This window comes from Perognathus longimembris, chromosome 27 (assembly GCF_023159225.1).
Source record: "Perognathus longimembris pacificus isolate PPM17 chromosome 27, ASM2315922v1, whole genome shotgun sequence".
NCBI lineage: Eukaryota > Metazoa > Chordata > Mammalia > Rodentia > Heteromyidae > Perognathus > Perognathus longimembris.
Window position 1 is genome coordinate 8,736,777 of NC_063187.1, and position 18,658 is coordinate 8,755,434.

Consider the following 18,658-nt stretch of genomic DNA (forward strand, 5'->3'; position numbering starts at 1 on the left):
TATGAGGCAGGCACTCTTGCCACTAGGCCATATCCCCAGCCCCCAGTCCCATTTTTTAAACACAACCTTTACTTTTCAGGTATTATAGTTTTGAGGGAATGTTGAACCCACACCCCCACACACATGTAATCCAAAGTGGGTAAAAGAGTGATAAAGAAGCAGTGTGAAAGAAGTAATAGAATATGTTATAGATGTTTGGAAGAGAAATATAAAGTTAGTGTGGCAAAATTAGCTTAATCATGATTCTTAATTTTCAAGATCTTACATTCTATCTATCTATCTATCTATCTATCTATCTATCTATCTATCTATCTATCTATCTATCTACTTATTGTTAGCCATGGTGCTTGAACTTAGGATCTGGGCGCTGCTCCTGAGCTTTTCTGCTCAAAGTTAGTGCTCTACCACTTTGACCTACAGCTCTACTTCTATCATTTTGGTGATTAATTTGAGATAAAAGTCTCTCGGACTTTTCTGCCCAGCTGGCTTCAAACCTTGATCCTCAGATCTCAGCCTCCTGAGTAGCTAGGATTACAGGGGTAAGCCATCAGCACCTTGCCAGGATATTACATCATGATTGATAAAATTTCAACTGGTAATTTATTAAATACTCTTTATAACAACAGATAAAACATTGTGTTCAACATCTCTCTACTGTTTTTCCTTCTTTATTTGTATTGGTACTGGGGCTTGAATTTATGGCCTCCAGCTTTTGTTTGCTTTTTTGCTTAAGGATGGCACTACCACTTGAGGCATACCTCTGCTTCTGGCTTTTTGATGGTTAAAAGTGTGTTTTAACTTTCCTGCATGGGCTGGCTTTGAACTGGGATCCTCAAATCTCAACCTTCTGAGTAGCAAGAATTACAGGTATATGATTTCCCTGATATATGACTGTTAACAAAGGGAGACGGAGAGACAGTAGAGACCAAGTCTGTGAACACTGTATATGTTCTTGATACATTGTATATTGCATATGTGTCTACCTGACCTAGACAAGGGATGGAAAAACAGGTCGTAAGATATCACAAGAAATGTACACACTGCTCTACTATGTAACTGCACCCTCTTTGCACAACACCTTGTAAAAAAATTTATGTTCAATTAATTAAAAAAAAAGAATTACAGGAATGAGTCATGAGCACCTGGCTGTGTTCAGTACTCTTTTAGATGCAAAGATGACTATATCCTATCTTCTAGATGCTTACAGATTACATAGAAAAATATGTAAATAGTGGGCACAGAACAAATTTATACACAGATAAGGGTAAAAAACCTGTTCATTATCTACTGGCCAGAGATTGGCATGTAAGCCTGGAAGGAAAGGTAATTCTTTTTTTGAAAGGTAATTCTTGTGTTTAGAGCCTTAGAAAGTCACCACACCTGGCCAAAGCAACTTTCTCTAGCACTGTTCTGAGGAAGAGCTATGCATTTGTCTGTAAGAATTTGGTGGTAGGTGGCCAGCTGCCTGAGAGCAGGAGGGAACAGAACTAGACTATACCATTTAGTATGAAGTGGACCCTAATGGGGGATTTTGCAGTGGGACCAAGGACCAAGAACCATCCAGCCCTCTATCCAGCTTAGGGGAGACAATGGGAAAATGGTACTAGTTTTAACAATGTGACTAACACCTAGAGTGTAGAGGAGCTCTCATCAAGGTCAAGCCCACCTTACCCCATCTCTCCCTAACTAGAAGATGAGTAATGGGAATTCTCTTGCCCTTGAATATCATCTATAGCCCCAAATAGGAGTGCCTAGGACTGGGCAGAGGACTCTGATACCAGTTCTGATGTATGCAGGCACCTACGGAGCTTAAAAGGAGGAAGAGCTCAAGTAGTGATGGATCAAGGGTAGAAATCTGAGAGTAATAGCCGAGAAGGAAGTACACTGATAGAATTAACAGAGTGCCTTGAAGTTCATGTATACCACCTTGTAATTCTGTAGTAGTCTTGGTAGAAGCAGAAGCAGGCTCCAACAACAGAGCGCAATAGTTTGTCCAAGTGCACATGAAGAACAAGCAGCTGTAACCCTCGTAACAAGACCTGTAACCCCTTTGCCCTTGACCTGGATTGAGGTGACTCAGATCAGGAAGTGCTCTCCTGCCCAGGGCAGCTAGTGCTGGCAGGAGAATAAAATATGCAAAGCATTTTTACCTTTTTTCATGACCAGTCAGAGCTCCCTGCGCTGTGTACTGTGCTCTAGGTAATAGCTCTGTCTTCCCACCCAGGAGCCCAGCAGTGCAGCTACCCATGAGGGCAGGCACAGGACTGGATAAGGAGCTGAGCAGGGCTGCAGCTAGGCCTAAGGGTGGAGAAGTGTCATTGTGACCTCCCTCCAGGAGAACGGTGATGCGGTCAGGCAGTTGCTAGGCCATCATCTGTCATGGCCCAGTGTCATTGCTGGCCCGGCATCTGTGCCCTCTGGTATGTCACTGCTGGTCCTGAATCTGTCCTTCCCACAGTCACTGCAGGCCATGGGTCTGTCCCTTCTTGGGTCACCACTGGCTCTGGATCTGTCTCTCCTAGTGTCACCACTGGCCCTGGTCGGTCCCCCCAGTGACACTGCTGGTCCTGAGTCTGTCCTTCCCAGGGTCACTGCCGGCCCTGGTATGTCCCTCTCAGTGTCACTCTGACCCTGGGTCTGTCCCTCCCAGTGTTACCACTGGCCCTGGTCTGTCCCTCTCAGTATCACCACTGGCTCTCCACCTATCCCTTTCAGTGTCACCGCTGACCCTCCACCTGTCCCTCTCCGTGTCACTCTGGCCCTCCGCTGTCCCTCTCCGTGTCACTCTGGCCCTCCGCCTGTCCCTCTCCGTGTCACTCTGGCCCTCTGCCTGTCCCTCTCCGTGTCACTCTGGCCCTCCGCCTGTCCCTTTCAGTGTCACCGCTGACCCTCCACCTGTCCCTCTCCGTGTCACTCTGGTCCTCCGCCTGGCCCTCCCGGTGTCACCCTGGCCCTGGCTCTGTCCCTCCCCGTGTCACTCTGGCCCTCCGCCTGTCCCTTTCAGTGTCACCGCTGACCCTCCGCCTGTCCCTCTCCGTGTCACTCTGGCCCTCCGCCTGGCCCTTTCAGTGTCACCGCTGACCCTCCGCCTGTCCCTCTCCATGTCACTCTGGCCCTCCGCCTGTCCCTCTCCATGTCACTCTGGCTCTCCGCCTGGCCCTCTCGGTGTCACCCTGGCCCTGGCTCTGTCCCTCCCCGTGTCACTCTGGCCCTCCGCCTGTCCCTCTCCATGTCACTCTGGCCCTCCGCCTGTCCCTCTCCGTGTCACTCTGGCCTTCCGCCTGGCCCTTTCAGTGTCACCGCTGACCCTCCGCCTGTCCCTCTCCGTGTCACTCTGGCCCTCCGCCTGTCCCTCTCGGTGTCACCCTGGCCCTGGCTCTGTCCCTCTCGGTGTCACTCTGGCCCTCCGCCTGTCCCTCTCCGTGTCACTCTGGCCCTCCGCCTGGCCCTCTCGGCGTCGCTCTGCCCGCCCCCCCCCCCCCCCCCCCGTCCCTCCCTGGCCCTCTGTCTGTCCTGCCCCGCCCGCGTGTCACCGCCGCCGCCCCGCCCGCCGGCGTGTCACAGGCCGCTCCTCCGAGTAGCTGGAGCAGCCGGGCGGGCGGGCGGCCCAGCTGGAGGCGAGGGGCGACGAGCGGCGCCATGGTGAGCCTTCTTGGCGCGGGGTCGCAGGGCTCCGGGAGGGGGGCGGGTCGTCGGCCGGGGTCGGGCTGGCCCCCCACGCCCCGTCTAGCCCGAGGGCATGGCGCGCCCCCTGAGAGGGACCTGGGGAGAAGATCCGCGCGGGTCTGGGTCCGGGGGGGACGGAAGGTCCCGGGGCCTCGCGCGGGCAGCGACCGAGCCCGGTGGGCCCGGACAGGGGTCGGGCCGGGTCCCCACACCCACCCCAGAGCGTCTGCGCGCCCTGGGGGTCCCTCCACCTAGGCTGGGGTTCGAGTCCTCCCGGCGGCTCCTCGGAGGTGGCGTCCAAGCCAGGACTCCGCTTCGCGTTCGTCCCCGCCGCAGCCTCGGGGGTCGGGGGCGCCGCCCCTCCGCGGCCCCCTCTCCACCCGCCTGGGTCCGGCGGAGTCCGCCCCCGCCCACCTCCCCCACACCGGAGACGCCGTCCCCCGCCGCGGCGGGAAGGAGGGCGGGCGTGGAACGCGCCGACCGGGTGGGCCAAGGTCAGGCTCCCGCGCCGGCTCCCCGTCCCCCCTGCTTCTCCGGGGTCGAGTCGGAGCCCGAGCCGCCGGGCGCGGCGCCGTCCTCACGTCGCTGGGCCGGCGTCCAGGGCTCGGCTGGCTCGGGTCCTAGCTCCGCGGCCCCGGGCTCCAGACCTGCTCAGCGCCCGCTCTCCCAGGCTCGCTCCCAGACGCGAAGAACGTGGAACCCAGGAGAGAGCGGCCCGAGGGACCCATTTCCACCTCAGGCCTCTGGTGCTGAGCCAGAGCCGAGAGTTCAAAAGTTCGACTCCTGGCTCTGCAGCTTCGCTGTGTGGTTTCAAGGAAGTTTCCCCTGTCTGGGCTGGTTCTTTTCATGTATAACATGAAGAAGGGTCACAGTTCAAACTTTCAGGACTATATGGATTATATTAGTTTAAGCCTTTAATTTCAGAGAATTTTAGGCATATACAAAAGAACAAATGGTATAATGAACTCATTATATGCATCATCCAATGTAAGCAATGAGCAGTGGTGTTTCCCAGGCCATGTACTCTTAAATTGATATTAATATTTATAATAGCAAGCACATAGCTACTGCTTTATAAGTTTTTTTTTGGCCAGTCCTGGGCCGTGAACTCAGGGCCTGAGCACTGTCCCTGGCTTCTTTTTGCTCAAGGCTAGCACTCTGCCACTTGAGCCACAGCGCTACTTCTGGCCATTTTCTATATATGTGGTGCTGGGAATCGAACCCAGGGCCTCATGTATACGAGGCGAGCACTCTTGCCACTAGGCCATATTCCCAGCCCCCTGTTTTATAATTTTTAAGTGTTTTTCCTTGCATGTTTTAGTTTTGGTCTGAATGTCATAGTCACTCTCAGATTGGAATCTTTTACACACACACACACACACACACACACACACACATTTGTCGATTGTGGGGCTTGAACTTGGGGCCTGGGCGCTGTCCCTGAGCTCTTTTTATTCAAGGCTAATGTTCTACCACTCTGAGCCACAGCGCCCCTTCTGGTTTTCTAGTGGTTAATTGGAGATGAGTCTGTCAGATGTTCCTATTTGGCTGGCTTTGAACCGGGATCTTGTGAGCTCAGCCTCCTGAGTAGCATAGATGTGAACCACCAGTGCTGGCTGCATTGGAATTCCTAAAGGCAGTAAAGTTTTAGAATTTATTTTCTCATGTCTCTTCTGCATGGATGATGATCATAGGGGGTACAACCTACTCTGCCCTTCACAATCCTGTGTTCCAGACAAACTAGGCAGTTGTAGGACTTTCCCTAAAGTCTTCTGCCTCTTGTTCACACTGCTCCAAAATGTCCTAAACATTCCTAGGTCATCTGGCATTTCTAAATTCTTCATAGTTCATTTGGATATTTCTTCTTCAGGAAGCCAGGCTAGCAGTGTCTCTTTCTCCTTTGAACTCTTGTTTTACTTGATCTATGTGCTCCTTAGGCACTGGCCACTCTATAAATGAACTGTAAGCCCAAGGAGAGTTCTCACTGTAATCATCCCTAGATTTATCAGACACTTTTTACAGTTAAGCACTGAGCTTAGTACTGGAAATACAGTTCTGTGCCCCACAGAGCTTTCCACTCTGTTGGAAAGTGAGGCAATTGAGGAGGCAGCTGTAATGTGGTATGACAAATTCAATGATGGAGATGAAGGGGATTGTGGGTGCATATTGAAAGGGCCTTATGCTAGTCTGTGGTTGTTCAGTTTTTAGCCTGTCCAATGGGAATGGTTTTAGTCACCTCTTGAGGAGGCCACAGCTACTTGCTGAATCTGAGACACGGCCTGGGTAGATATGCTAGTTGTGGGGTAGGCAGTCTTTGTGTGTAGGTCAGGACTTTCTTAGTCTTGAACTGAAGTAGGAAATAGACCCCACAATAAGGAAGTGAGGAATGGGGCCCTCAGATCTCTAACTTCCCGCATGTGCTTCCTGCAGTTGAAGAAAAGAGCTACACGGTAGTATCATGAGACATTGCTTGCTATGATTCAGGCTAAGTAGGTAACTTAGCCCAGGTCACAACACAGCAAGTAAATTGAGAAGGCAAGACTTGGACCAGGGTGGTATGTGTGTGTGCAACCTGTAAGAGAAGCCTTTCCTTAGGCACTGGGAGCACTGGGTGCTGGGAACACCTGCACTATTTCCTTCCCAGGGGCAAAGGCCACACATCCTTACTTCTAGCATCCAGGCAGGGGTAGAGTAGGGGATCAGCTTGAAAAATGGAATTAGAGATCAATGGATCTTTATGTCTCTGACCCTTTGAGATGTTGCTCAGGTCACCCACTTTGATCCCTATGTATCTCCTAGTGTATCTTCTTAGTTCTCAGGAGTCTTGAACTTTGGCATGGACACTTGTTTTTATGCCCAGACTGCTCTCTGGAGGCACTGCTCCTGGCTTGGATTACCTGGAGCTGGAAAGTGCTACGTTAGGACATGGGTAAGAATAGAAACCCATAGAGCAGGCACATGCTTCCCTACTGGGTTCTGGTGGGTGTCACAGGCACAGAGCCATCCTGTGTGGGCTGCTGCTTCTCCACAGGCAGGGCATAGACCATCAAAACTTCATGGTAGATTTCTGTACACACACACACACACACACACACACGCACACACACACACACCTCCCCATTTTAAGGTTATAATACTAAATAAATCGGGTGATGTGGCTTCATATCAGTGTCACACAGAAACAGGGACACTAAAGCTCAGCTTTATTTAGCACTTGGCCTGGTATAAGCAAGAGCATAGATAATGGTATCGCCACAAAGAATTTTCCAATTTCTCAGCTTTCAGTAAGAGCCTAACTTGCAATGCTGACCTTCTCTTCATCCTTGAAGATGTACAACCTTTGTTCATTTCTACATTTGTAACCCTAACACTAATGACACCCATTCTGCCTTCTTCCAAAACAGTGTTCATCTGCTTGTCATATTCTGAGACTTGTGTGTGTCTCAAAAAGTCAAGATTTAGGGCTGGGAATATGGCCTAGTGGTAGCGTGCTTGCCTCATATACATGAAGCCCTGAGTTTGATTCCTCAGCACCACATATATAGAAAAAAAAGTCAAGGTTTAGCCATTGTATGTGGTAGTAAATTTGGGATAATTTGTGTTATCTTTCATTCTTCCTCTTCTTTTCTTTTTGCTAGTCCTGGAGCTTGAACTCAGAGTCTAGGCACTGTCCTTGAGATTCTTTTGCTCAAGGCTAACACTCTACCACTTGAGCCACAGTGCCACTTCTGGCCTTTTCTGTTTATGTGACACTGAGGAATTGAAACCAGGGCTTCATGCATGCTAGCCAACTATTCTACCACTAAGCCACTTTCCTAGCCCCTCTTTGGTTCTTTTTATGGCTTAATCAGTATTCTAATGATTTAAATGATCATTTGGTTTCATCTCTGCAGCTGTTTTCAATTTTTTCTTTTCACAGTACAAAATATTAAACTTGGAAAGTAACTTTGAGCAAGGCACAGAACAAATGCTTTAGAGATTTGTCCAGATGTAGAGGTGTTCAGGTACCTGGAACACAGCATATTATCTTGTTGTGGGGTGACATGGCTAGAGGGTGGATGCCTGCCAGTAGCACATAGGGAGCTTCAGTCCAGGGCTAAGTCTTAAGACTTTCTGACCTTCACACAGTGTCTTACCTCCATACTGTATATTGGTGCACCTGATTCTCTGGCCTGACCCTATATGATTCCCATGGTACTGTATGTGTGTTCCCCGGACTCTCTGACCTTGACCCTGCACGATTCCCACAGTACTGTATGTCGGTTCACAGGACTCTCTGACCTGACCCTGCAGGATTCCCACAGGACTGTATGTGGGTCCCTGGGACTCTCTGACCTTGACCGTGTACCGTTCCCAGGGTACTGCATGTGAGTCCCCAGGACTCTCTGACCTTGACTGTGTACCGTTCCCACAGTACTGTCAGTCCACAGGACTCTCTAACACCACACCACACTGTTCCACAGCGGGAATGCATATCGGTCCACGTGGGTCAAGCTGGAGTTCAGATCGGCAATGCCTGCTGGGAGCTCTTCTGCCTGGAACACGGCATCCATGCCGATGGCACTTTGGGCACTCAGGCCAGCAAGGTCAGCGACGATGACTCCTTCACCACCTTCTTCAGTGAAACGGGCAATGGGAAGCATGTGCCTCGGGCTGTCATGGTGGACCTAGAACCCACGGTAGTAGGTGAGTGTGCCAGGATTGTCTCCACAGGGGTGACCATGAAATCCCTGGTGTTTTGACTGGAGGCTTTGGCCCACAAAAGTCAAGAAGCTCCAAGGTGGGGTGACTCCCTTAGAATACCACCCGTGAGACTTTGATCAGCTCCGTGGGGTCTCCATAGTCTTGTAACAGGGATCTATGCAGAACCAAATACTTCTTAAATTTGCTGAGACACAGAAATGACCAAGATTGCCATTAAATACTAAGAATTTAAAACTTAGAATTGTTTTAGAAATTAAAAGGAAACTCTAAGATAGTCTAGGTTTCTAGATTTCTGATCCTATAGTAATTGCTGTCTGTTCTCACAGGTGTGGTCTAATCTTGCAGTACCACATACAATGTAACAGCTGACCAAGGGTTGTTGTAGTTCTAAAACACACCTCATTTGGATCTAGGAAAGCATAGCATTCAACACTTTCCCTCCCAACCCTCTCCCATTCTCAATAGTGCCACTTTCCTGTGTTTGACGTCTGGTCAATCCTTAATTAAAAACACCATGACTTTCTTAGTTCAAGGCTGACTCATCAGGCAAAGGATAGTCAAGTTCAACAGAGATGTCTGAACAGTGATCAAGATGCCTGAACACTGGTTTCTGTGGACAATAAAACACAGGTACTCCAGCCTTTGGATGCTTTGCACAAGCACAAAAAGTGCTGCACACATGGATGGAGTACAGGAATTTCCCTGAGAAAAGTAAAGGAATCCAGAAGGGATAATGTACTTGGGGCCTGACACATCTTGTTCTACCCTGTGTCCTCTGTGTGGACCCTAGGTGGTGAGCCAACATCTCTTAAAATCCTTTCTAGGATTCCTATTCCTCTAAGACCTGGAAACTAGCTTTACTTAAAAGTCATCCTAACAAAAGAACATACTCTTAGGAGATAAACAAACTGAAAACAAACTCCTAAGATATGGAAAGGAAATTTTTTTTCCTCTCTCGCTCAATTTTTATTTTGATGAGTCTATCTTCTTTCCTTTATATGTGGTATATGTCTTTGATGGGGAGGGTACAGAACTGGAGGGTGTTGGGGTTTTTTCTCTGCCCCTCCTGGCTCGGACTCTTTCTTCTTTCTTTCCACCCTCCTTATCGTCCTCTCCCCTAACCCTCGGCCTGCAGGTAAGTTAGAGTGGGACGTGGGGGTCGCTCCGACCTGACGAGCACGTGACCTGCCATAGTTATGTGTCCGCCTCCTTTCCCTGGACGCTGGCGTACATATGCTACGGGGCTGGCTTCTTAGAGCGAACTGACTTTATTAAGAGAAGGACAAGGGGAGATGATTCTCAGGGAGGGGTTTGGCCAGGATGTCGATAGGCTGAAAGGTATCACCTGACCCCCAAGGGCTAACGTCCTGTCTAGAAGGTTGGGGGCTGTTTGCCCAACCGGTTCCTCTGGATTCCAATCCAGAGGGGGTAGAAGGGCCGCATTCCCCAGGGCTGGGGGAGGTGCATCAAGCCCCTTCCATCAAGGGGGAAGATGGACCCCAACAGAGGGAAATAGGGTGAAAAAGTGCAGCAGTGAAGTTCACTGGACACTGTGGGCAGAGATGGGAGGGAGGGACTAGGAGAGAATGAGGGAACAGAAGATACTGTAGGAAAGAAAACCTGACTCATGTCATTGTATTCCCTCCGTACATCAACTTTATAATAAAAATAAAGTAAATTAACTTAAAAGACAAACAAAATGTTATCCTAAAAATGCCTAGGAGCTCAGCCATCGGGTGTATGCTTAGTATGTGTGAGGTCCTATATAGGTCTAATGACGGACATGTTGACATATTAAGATGGAGGTGAGATAAGACAATTTATAGGGCCTGAGATTTAGGCAGATCACCCTTAATCTTTCTCCATATAGCCCTGGAACATTTGAACACAGATAAAATTGGGTTAAATTATTGGAATCCGGTATATATTGGAGCATGAAAGACACAAAAAAGCCAAAAGAAAAGCCTTGAAGAGGAGTCAAGGTAAAGGGAAGGAGAGAAAATCAGCTTTGTCAGCCTGAGGCTTCTCACTGGCAGCTCCATCCCCCAACTCTAGTCAGTCAGTACTGGAGTTACTCAGGAATTCTCTTAGCCTTTTGCACATTTATTCAGTGGAGTCTCATAGTCACAAACTGGAAATATGTCATGTAGTGCTCTCAGAGGGAGGAAAACTTCTACTCCAGAAACCAGGTGGTAAGACCTAATAATGATCCCTCTCTTGGTAGATGAAGTCCGGGCAGGAACCTATCGCCAGCTCTTCCATCCAGAGCAGCTGATCACAGGAAAGGAGGATGCAGCTAACAATTATGCCCGGGGCCACTACACAGTGGGCAAGGAGAGTATTGATTTGGTGCTGGACCGTATCAGGAAGCTCGTAAGTGTCAGCAAGGCTGGGGGATTGGTGAGCAAGGTTCTAGTGCACAGAACTGGGCTCAAACTTTGAAAAAACAGTTATCATTTTGCACCCAATAAGCACCTTGTGATTCCCTGACTCAGTTTATATTGTTGTAACTGTACTCTTAGCCACCTTCCAAGGTCAGCTTGAGATACACAGATCATTAATTCCTACAGAATCATATGACCAGGACAGGGATAATGGGTCAAGTTGGAGCTTTCAGAGGGCACAGTCACTGACCACTACGGCTCTGAGTTGTTCAGTCCTGGTTTAGCAAAGCTTCTAAGCTGAAACCTTCATGCCATCCCTCTTTCAATATCAAAACAAATTTCCTTGTGTTTCCTTATTTCTTCAAGGCTTGGAAAGAGTGAGTGTACTCTTGGGGGATTCTTAGAAACTTGATTTTATGATTTTTCTCCTTGTTCTTCCCAGACAGATGCTTGCTCTGGCTTGCAGGGCTTTCTGATCTTCCACAGTTTTGGTGGAGGCTCTGGCTCTGGTTTCACTTCTCTGCTGATGGAACGCCTGTCCCTTGACTACGGCAAGAAGTCTAAGCTGGAGTTTGCTATCTACCCGGCTCCCCAAGTCTCCACTGCCGTGGTTGAGCCCTACAACTCCATCCTGACCACCCACACTACTCTGGAGCACTCAGATTGTGCTTTCATGGTGGATAATGAAGCCATCTATGACATCTGCCGCAGGAACTTAGACATCGAACGCCCTACCTACACCAACCTCAACCGCCTCATCAGCCAGATCGTGTCCTCAATCACTGCTTCTCTCCGATTTGATGGGGCCCTAAATGTGGACCTTACTGAGTTCCAAACCAATCTGGTGCCCTATCCCCGCATCCACTTCCCGCTGGTCACCTATGCACCCATCATTTCGGCTGAGAAAGCCTACCACGAACAGCTTTCTGTGGCTGAAATCACCAACTCCTGCTTTGAGCCCAACAGCCAGATGGTGAAGTGTGACCCAAGGCATGGCAAGTACATGGCCTGTTGCATGCTGTACCGGGGTGATGTGGTGCCCAAGGACGTGAATGTAGCCATTGCTGCCATCAAGACCAAGAGGACGATCCAGTTTGTTGACTGGTGTCCCACAGGCTTCAAGGTGAGAGGTGATGAGTTAGGGAGGGATAGAGAACTGGGGAAGTAGAGATTACCAAGGATGGGGAAAATGAAATCTCAGAAGCCTCGGGTTTTGTGTGATGATATGAGAGGGCTTACACTAAATGTAATGTTATGTACTTGGTTTTGATAGAGACACAAATGATGTTGAAGTTCTGTCTGCTTAAACCATTTTAGAAAATATATGAATTTGTTTGGCACTATTGACTCATGCTTGTAATCCTAACTGCTCAGGAGGCTGAGATCTGAGGATCCTAGCTCAAAGTCACCCCAGGTTAACAAAATCTGCAAGACTCTTATCTCCAATTAATCAGCAAAAAGCTAGAATAGAATGTGTGGCTCAAGTATTAGAGTATCTGCTATGAGCAGAAAAATCAGTGAGAATGGGGGGCCTGAGTTCAAGCCCAGTATTGGCACTGAATAAACAAACTAGCAAAAGAGGAAATGTATGAGTTTGGTGCTATTTTGAACTAGTTAGACATTTTTATTTGTTTTTAAACTGAAACAGTGAGGTCACAGTCTTTTAGGGGTTCAGGATTCAGATTAATTTGCTTAAAATTAGTTTTAGTGGACATTTTGCATTTCCCAGAGTCACTGTTTATCAGTGACATAAGGCTTGGTTAACATTAATGCCCTCCTTAAATACTTTCTGATAGTTTTAATTTATTGCTCTGGAATTTCCCTATGATTTGCTAATCATCCTTCACATTTGGTAAAGAAATTTCTGTTTGGCAACGTAAGAGACTTTTGGATGAACCTATGGGAGAGAATAAACTTGGAGCTAGGTTCATTCTCGTAATTCTAGCTATTCAGGCGTGAGATCTGGTGATCATGGTTCAAAGCCAGGCTGAGTGGAGAAGTCCATGAGAATCTTAAGTAACTACCATAAAGCTGGAAGTGGAGCTGTGGATGCAAGTAGTAGTGCATCAGCCTTGAGCAAACATGCTTAAGGCACAGTCTCTGGGCCAAGTTCAAGCCCTAGGACATGCACCAAAAAGAAAACCCCAAACCAAAAACCCAAATAACAACAGCAACAACAGCAAAACTTCACAACAATTTTAGTTCTATAAACTGTTCTATCTTTAAAAGATGACGCTGCTTTTTTTTTTGTTTGTTTTGTTTTTGTCCTGAGATTTGAACTTAGTGCCTGGGTGCTATTCCTGAGTTTTTCACTCAAGGATAGCTTTCTTTCACTTGAGCCACAGCTCTACTTTTGGCATTTTGCTGGTTAGAGATAAGAGTATCACAGACTTTCCTTCTTGGGCTGGTTTTGAACCCAAATCCTCAGATCTCAGCCTCCTCAGTAGCTACCAATACAGGTTTGAGCCACCAGTACCCAGTATCATTTTTCTTTTTAGAGAGAAACATATAATGGATACATTCCTATCATAACAATGTCACTCATTACTTGCTATTTTGTAATAGCATTTCTTCTTATCACTAGACCTGCTTTAAAAAAAAAACAAAACTTTAGATTCCCCTGCCTTTGAATTTGCCTGTACCCAGTACCATTTGCTTTTCTCTCTAGCACCCTCTCTTTTTTCCGATCACCTGATTCCATCCCATACCCATGACAAGATCTGCTGCCACACCTTGTTACTGAGAATTGAAGTGTTGAGCTATCCTTTGTCTGACTTGCATATTCTTTTTTTTTTTTTTTTTTTTTTTGGCCAATTCTGGGGCGTGGACTCAGGGCCTGAGCACTGTCCCTGGCTTCTCTTTGCTCAAGGCTAGCACTCTGCCACTTGAGCCACAGCGCCACTTCTGGCCATTTTCTGTATATGTGGTGCTGGGGAATTGAACCCAGGGCCTCATGTATACGAGGCAAGCACTCTTGCCACTAGGCCATATCCCCAGCCCTGACTTGCATATTCTCTGTTGTGCTTCCTTTCTCTGTTCTCTAGGTGGGAATCAACTACCAGCCACCCACGGTGGTGCCAGGAGGGGACCTAGCCAAAGTTCAGAGAGCCGTGTGCATGCTAAGCAACACCACAGCAATTGCAGAAGCCTGGGCCCGCCTTGACCATAAGTTTGACCTAATGTATGCCAAGCGGGCTTTTGTGCATTGGTATGTTGGAGAGGGAATGGAAGAAGGAGAGTTTTCTGAGGCTAGAGAAGACCTGGCTGCCTTGGAGAAGGATTATGAAGAAGTGGGAACTGATTCGTTTGAGGAAGAAAATGAAGGGGAGGAATTTTAAATAAACTTGTCTCTTGACTGTATCTCTTTATTTATGCCACTCCACTAGCTCCTGGCAATTATGAACTTCTTAAAATTGAGAAACAGGGGCTGGGAATATTGCTCAGTGGTAGAGTGCTTGCCTAGCATGCATGAAGTCCTGGGTTCAATTCCTCAGTACCACATAAACAGAAAAACCTAGAAGTGGCGCTGTGGCTCAAGTGCAATAGCCTTGAGCTAAAGAAGTCAGGGACAGTGCCCAGGCTCTGAGTTGAAGCCCCAGGACTGGCAGAGAGAGAGAGAGAGAGAGAGAGAGAGAGAGAGAGAGAGAGAGAGAGAGAGAGAGAGAGAGAGAGAGAGAGAGAGAGACAGAGACAGAGACAGAGACAGAGACAGAGACAGAGACACAGAGACACACAGAGAGAGACAGACAGAGACAGAGACACAGAGAGAAACAAGGCTGGATGTGGTGGCTCACCCTATTATCCTAGCTACTCAGGAGGCTGAGATGTGAAAATCACAGTTTGAAGCCATGGGGCAGAAAAGTCTATGAAACTGTTATCTGCAACTAACCACCAAAAATCTTGAAACGGAGTTATGGCTCAAGTGATAGAGAGCCAATCTGGAGTGAAAAAGTCAGGGGAGAGTGCTCAGCCCTAAAGTTCAAGCTCCAGTATCAGCATGTACACATATATACAGGAGAAACACTTTGCCAGAGGCATCCCAGTAAACTTAGTCTCATGCACATTTTTGCATGTGTGTGTGAATTGTGGACCTTGAACTTTGGGCCTGGGCACTGTACCTGACACTCTACCACATTGAGCCACAGTGCCACTTCTGATTTTGTGGTGATTGAGAGATAATTGGAGATAAGAGTCTCACAGACTTTCTTGCCCTGGCTGGCTTCAAACTGCATCCTCAAATCTCAGCCTCCTAAGTAGCTAGGATTACACATGTGAGACACCAGTGCCCAGCTAGTGTCATGTACTTTGTTGAGATATGATCTCAATCAACCAGAAAAGCTGGGCACCATATGGATATTGTGTCATCCTAGCTTAAAAGAAGGTGTGACTAGGAGAGTTATGGTCCATGTCAACCTGGGAATCAAAAAATAAAGCAAAAAGGGCTGAACTCAGGGCCTAAGCACTGTCCCTAGCTTCTTTTTGCTCAAGGCTAGCACTCTACCACTTGAGCCACAGAACCACTTTTGGCTTTTTCTATATATGTGGTGCTGAGGAATCGAACCCAGGGCTTCATGTATATGAGGCAATCACTCTATCACTAGGCCATATTCCCAGCACCCACCTTCCCTACTAAGGAATTGAACTCAGGGCGTCATGCATGCTAGCCAAGCACTCTACTACTAAGCCACATTCTGAGCCTCACATTATTTCTTAAAAATAGCATATTTGCCAGAATGAATACTGTGATGAATTCAAATTACTTCCCTAAAACAAGGTACATTCTTTGTTCTTCGAAACTTGCAAAATAAAGTAGAATTTAAAAACTCACAAAAAAATCTTGACTAAAATGCAGAGGAGAAAACTAAATCAGAACTATGGAGAGAATCAGCAACAAAGCTATGTTTATAGAAGATTTAATTTTGTAAGTACTAAGACTTCACTTGTCAGTGGTTTATTTTATTTTATGTTTTGTGCTGGTACAGGGTTTGAACTCAAGGCCTGTGCCTTTGCTCCACTTTCCAGCTAGCACTGCACCACTTGAGCCACAACTCCCAGTTTTTTGTTTGTTTGTTGTCTGTCTGGGGGCTTGAGCTCTTGGCCTGGGTGCTGTCCCTGAGCCCTTTTGCTCAAGGCTAGTGCTTTGCCACTTTGATCCACAGCTCCATTTATGGTTTTTTGGTGATCAATTGGAAATCAGAGTCTGTTGGACTTTCCTGCCAGACTTGGCTTCGAATCGGCAATGGTACTATCTCAGCCTCTGGAGTGGCTGGGATGACAGGCGTGAGCCATCAGCGCCTGGCTGAGTCTGTTTTTTTTTTTTTTTTTTTTTTTTTTTTTGGGTCACTTGCTCCTAACTCCATGCAACAAAACTTTCTCTGAGTAAAGCCGGTTCCTTTGTTGGATCGCGGTAAGCAGAAGGCCAGTGTGCGGGCGTGAGTGGCGGGTCTGGAGTCACTGTGCGTGCAGACACAGCCCACCTCTGCGCTGACTTCACTGCCTCGTCCGTGCGTCCGGAAAGCCTCGCTCCGCGCGTTACTCTGCCACGCCCCTGCCCGGGGTCCCGGGGTCCCGGCACGCCCCCCTCCGCCCCGCCCCGCGCGCGCTCCGAGCCTGAGTTTCGCTTTCCGTTCAGCGGAAATCGAAAGCGTGGCGCGCGGGGCGGGGCGGGGCGGGGCGCCGAGGTTCGCGGCCGGACGCCGGGTGCGCGCGGAGCGTCCACCGCGCACGGACCCGGGGCGCTCGGCTCCTCTCCGCGGTGCTCCTCGCGGGGCTCTCCGGCGGGCGCTGCGGACCCCCGGTTTGCGCCCTCGGAGGCAGCGGCGGACCTGCTGTGCGGCCTGGGCTGGCCGGGCTCTCCAGGCAAGTCTCGGGCTAGCTGAGGGCGGCTTCGCACCTCCAGCCGAGCTGTGCTCCAGCGCGCCTGGCTGCTAATGAAGGCATTGCCTGGGCTCTGCGCACCAGTCAATGGTCTTGATCTATTTCTTACCTATATTAAGACAATGAGGGTTTTCCCCTAGCTGATACTCGGTTGGACTTTTAGCATGACTTGGTGTGTCATTTTTAAAAGCCGTCGAAAAATGCTCTCTCTCTGGGTCTCTCTCTCTCTCTCTCTGTCCCTGTCTTGCTCTGTCTCTGTCTTTCTCTGTGTCTGTCTCTGTCTCTTTCTCTCTGTGTCTGTGTTTCTCTCTGTCTTTGTCTTTGTCTCTGTCTCTCTGTCTCTCCCTGTCTCTCTCTCTGCCCCTGTCTTGCTCTGTCTCTGTCTTTCTCTGTGTCTCTGTCTCTTTCTCTCTGTGTCTGTGTTTCTCTCTCTGTCTCTCTCTTTGTCTCTGTCTCTCTGTCTCTGTCTCTCCCTGTCTCTGCCCCTGTCTTGCTCTGTCTCTGTCTTTCTCTGTGTCTGTCTCTGTCTCTTTCTCTCTGTGTCTGTGTTTCTCTCTGTCTCTCTGTCTCTCTGTCTTTGTCTTTGTCTCTGTCTCTCTCTCTGTCCCTGTCTTGCTCTGTCTCTGTCTCTGTCTTTCTCTGAGTCTCTGTCTCTTTCTCTCTGCATCTGTGTTTCTCTCTGTCTCTGTCTCTCTCTCTCTCCCCCTCCCTTCCTCCTTCCCCCCCTCCCCCCATCTCGGGGCTTGAACTCAAGTGCCTGGGAGCTAAGCTTAAGACTAGCCACCCTACTTTTGAGCCACAGCTCCACTTCTAGCTTTTTGCTGGATAATTACCAATAAGAGTCTCGTGTGCTTTCCTGCTTGGGCTGGCTTCAAACGACAATTCTCAGATCTCAGCCTCCTTAGTAGCTAGGATTACAAGCATGGGCCATCAGCACCGGATGAGTATTTTAATTTTAATCCTGTTTTTCTCCTACCCCTTTTATTTTCCTGCAAGAAAGCTAAATTTAAACCATTAAATAAAAAACTGCTAAAATGGCTGAAAATCTGAGTTCAAGATGCTTAAAAATAGTAGGGATTTAATTTGTTACTTAATAGCATTCAAGTGGTTACACTTTGAAATATTTTAAGAAAACAAGGCAAGTATTATCAAACATTTGGAAACATTTTCTATGAAGTTTTCTTTTGGGTGTTGCATTGTGCAAGGTGTGATAGAGAGTTCTATCTTGGTATGCATGCTGTCAAATGTGTTCAAGGGGGAAAAATGGAGACAAGAACACAAATATACAACTCCATCTTTACTCAGGATTCAAAGAACTGGAAATGAAACTCCTTCAAGTCCAGTGCCAGTAGCTCACACCTGCTATCCTAGCTAGTCAGGAGGCTGGGATCTGAAGATTACAGTTTAAAGCCAGCCTTGGCAGGAAAACTCTGAGAACTCTTATCTCCAATGAACTACAAAAAACTGGAAGTGGGGCTGTGGTTCAAGTGGTAGAGCACTAGCCTAGAGAAAGGGAGGCCAGGGACAGTGTACAGACCCTGAGTTCAAGCTCCAGTACTTGCTTGCACACATTAAAAAGAACCCTCTCCTGAAAAATGTAATACAGTTTTGACACTTTTAGATAGTGTTTGTTTGTGAAGGGAGGAAGTGACTCAGTCTGTAATGTAGGAAGGTGGCCAGGGTCCTGAGGGGTACCAGAACAGGGGGGTGAATTTCAGGGCTGAGAAAATGTGCAGCAGGAACAAAAGAAGGTGAGTGTTTATGGGTTCACCAAATGGACTGTCATGCTCAGGGTAATGGTCCGAGTTTCCCTATTTGCGTCTCATCTGGAGTGTTCTAATCTGTGTGTCCAGCATATTACTGTTACTTACAAAATGCAAGAATGTGAGCAAACCATTAAGAATGAGGAAGAAGCTGGTGGTCAGGGTGCTGCAGGTGTGCCTGAGATGCTTGGGACTGAGGCAGGAGGAGGGTGAGTTTGATAGCTAGACCTTATCTCAAACAAGATTAACAAGAATAAAAACAAG

General features: G+C 48.1%; 1 protein-coding gene across 2 annotated transcripts; it reads left to right on the plus strand.

The window, feature by feature from the left end:
* The first annotated feature begins 3,547 nt into the window (after positions 1-3,547).
* On the plus strand, positions 3,548-14,114 carry Tuba8 (tubulin alpha 8). Of its 2 annotated transcripts, XM_048335191.1 has the most exons (5): positions 3,548-3,642; positions 8,130-8,352; positions 10,595-10,743; positions 11,197-11,877; positions 13,799-14,114. In XM_048335191.1, the coding sequence occupies exons 1-5, from the start codon at positions 3,640-3,642 to the stop codon at positions 14,090-14,092; spliced, it is 1,350 nt and encodes a 449-aa protein (XP_048191148.1). In that variant the 5' UTR covers positions 3,548-3,639; the 3' UTR covers positions 14,093-14,114. The 2 variants fall into 2 exon arrangements, with proteins under 2 accessions (XP_048191148.1, XP_048191149.1); XM_048335192.1 differs by lacking the exons at positions 3,548-3,642; positions 8,130-8,352 and having other exon boundaries at positions 10,648-10,743; positions 11,201-11,877.
* Positions 14,115-18,658: the final 4,544 nt, after the last annotated feature.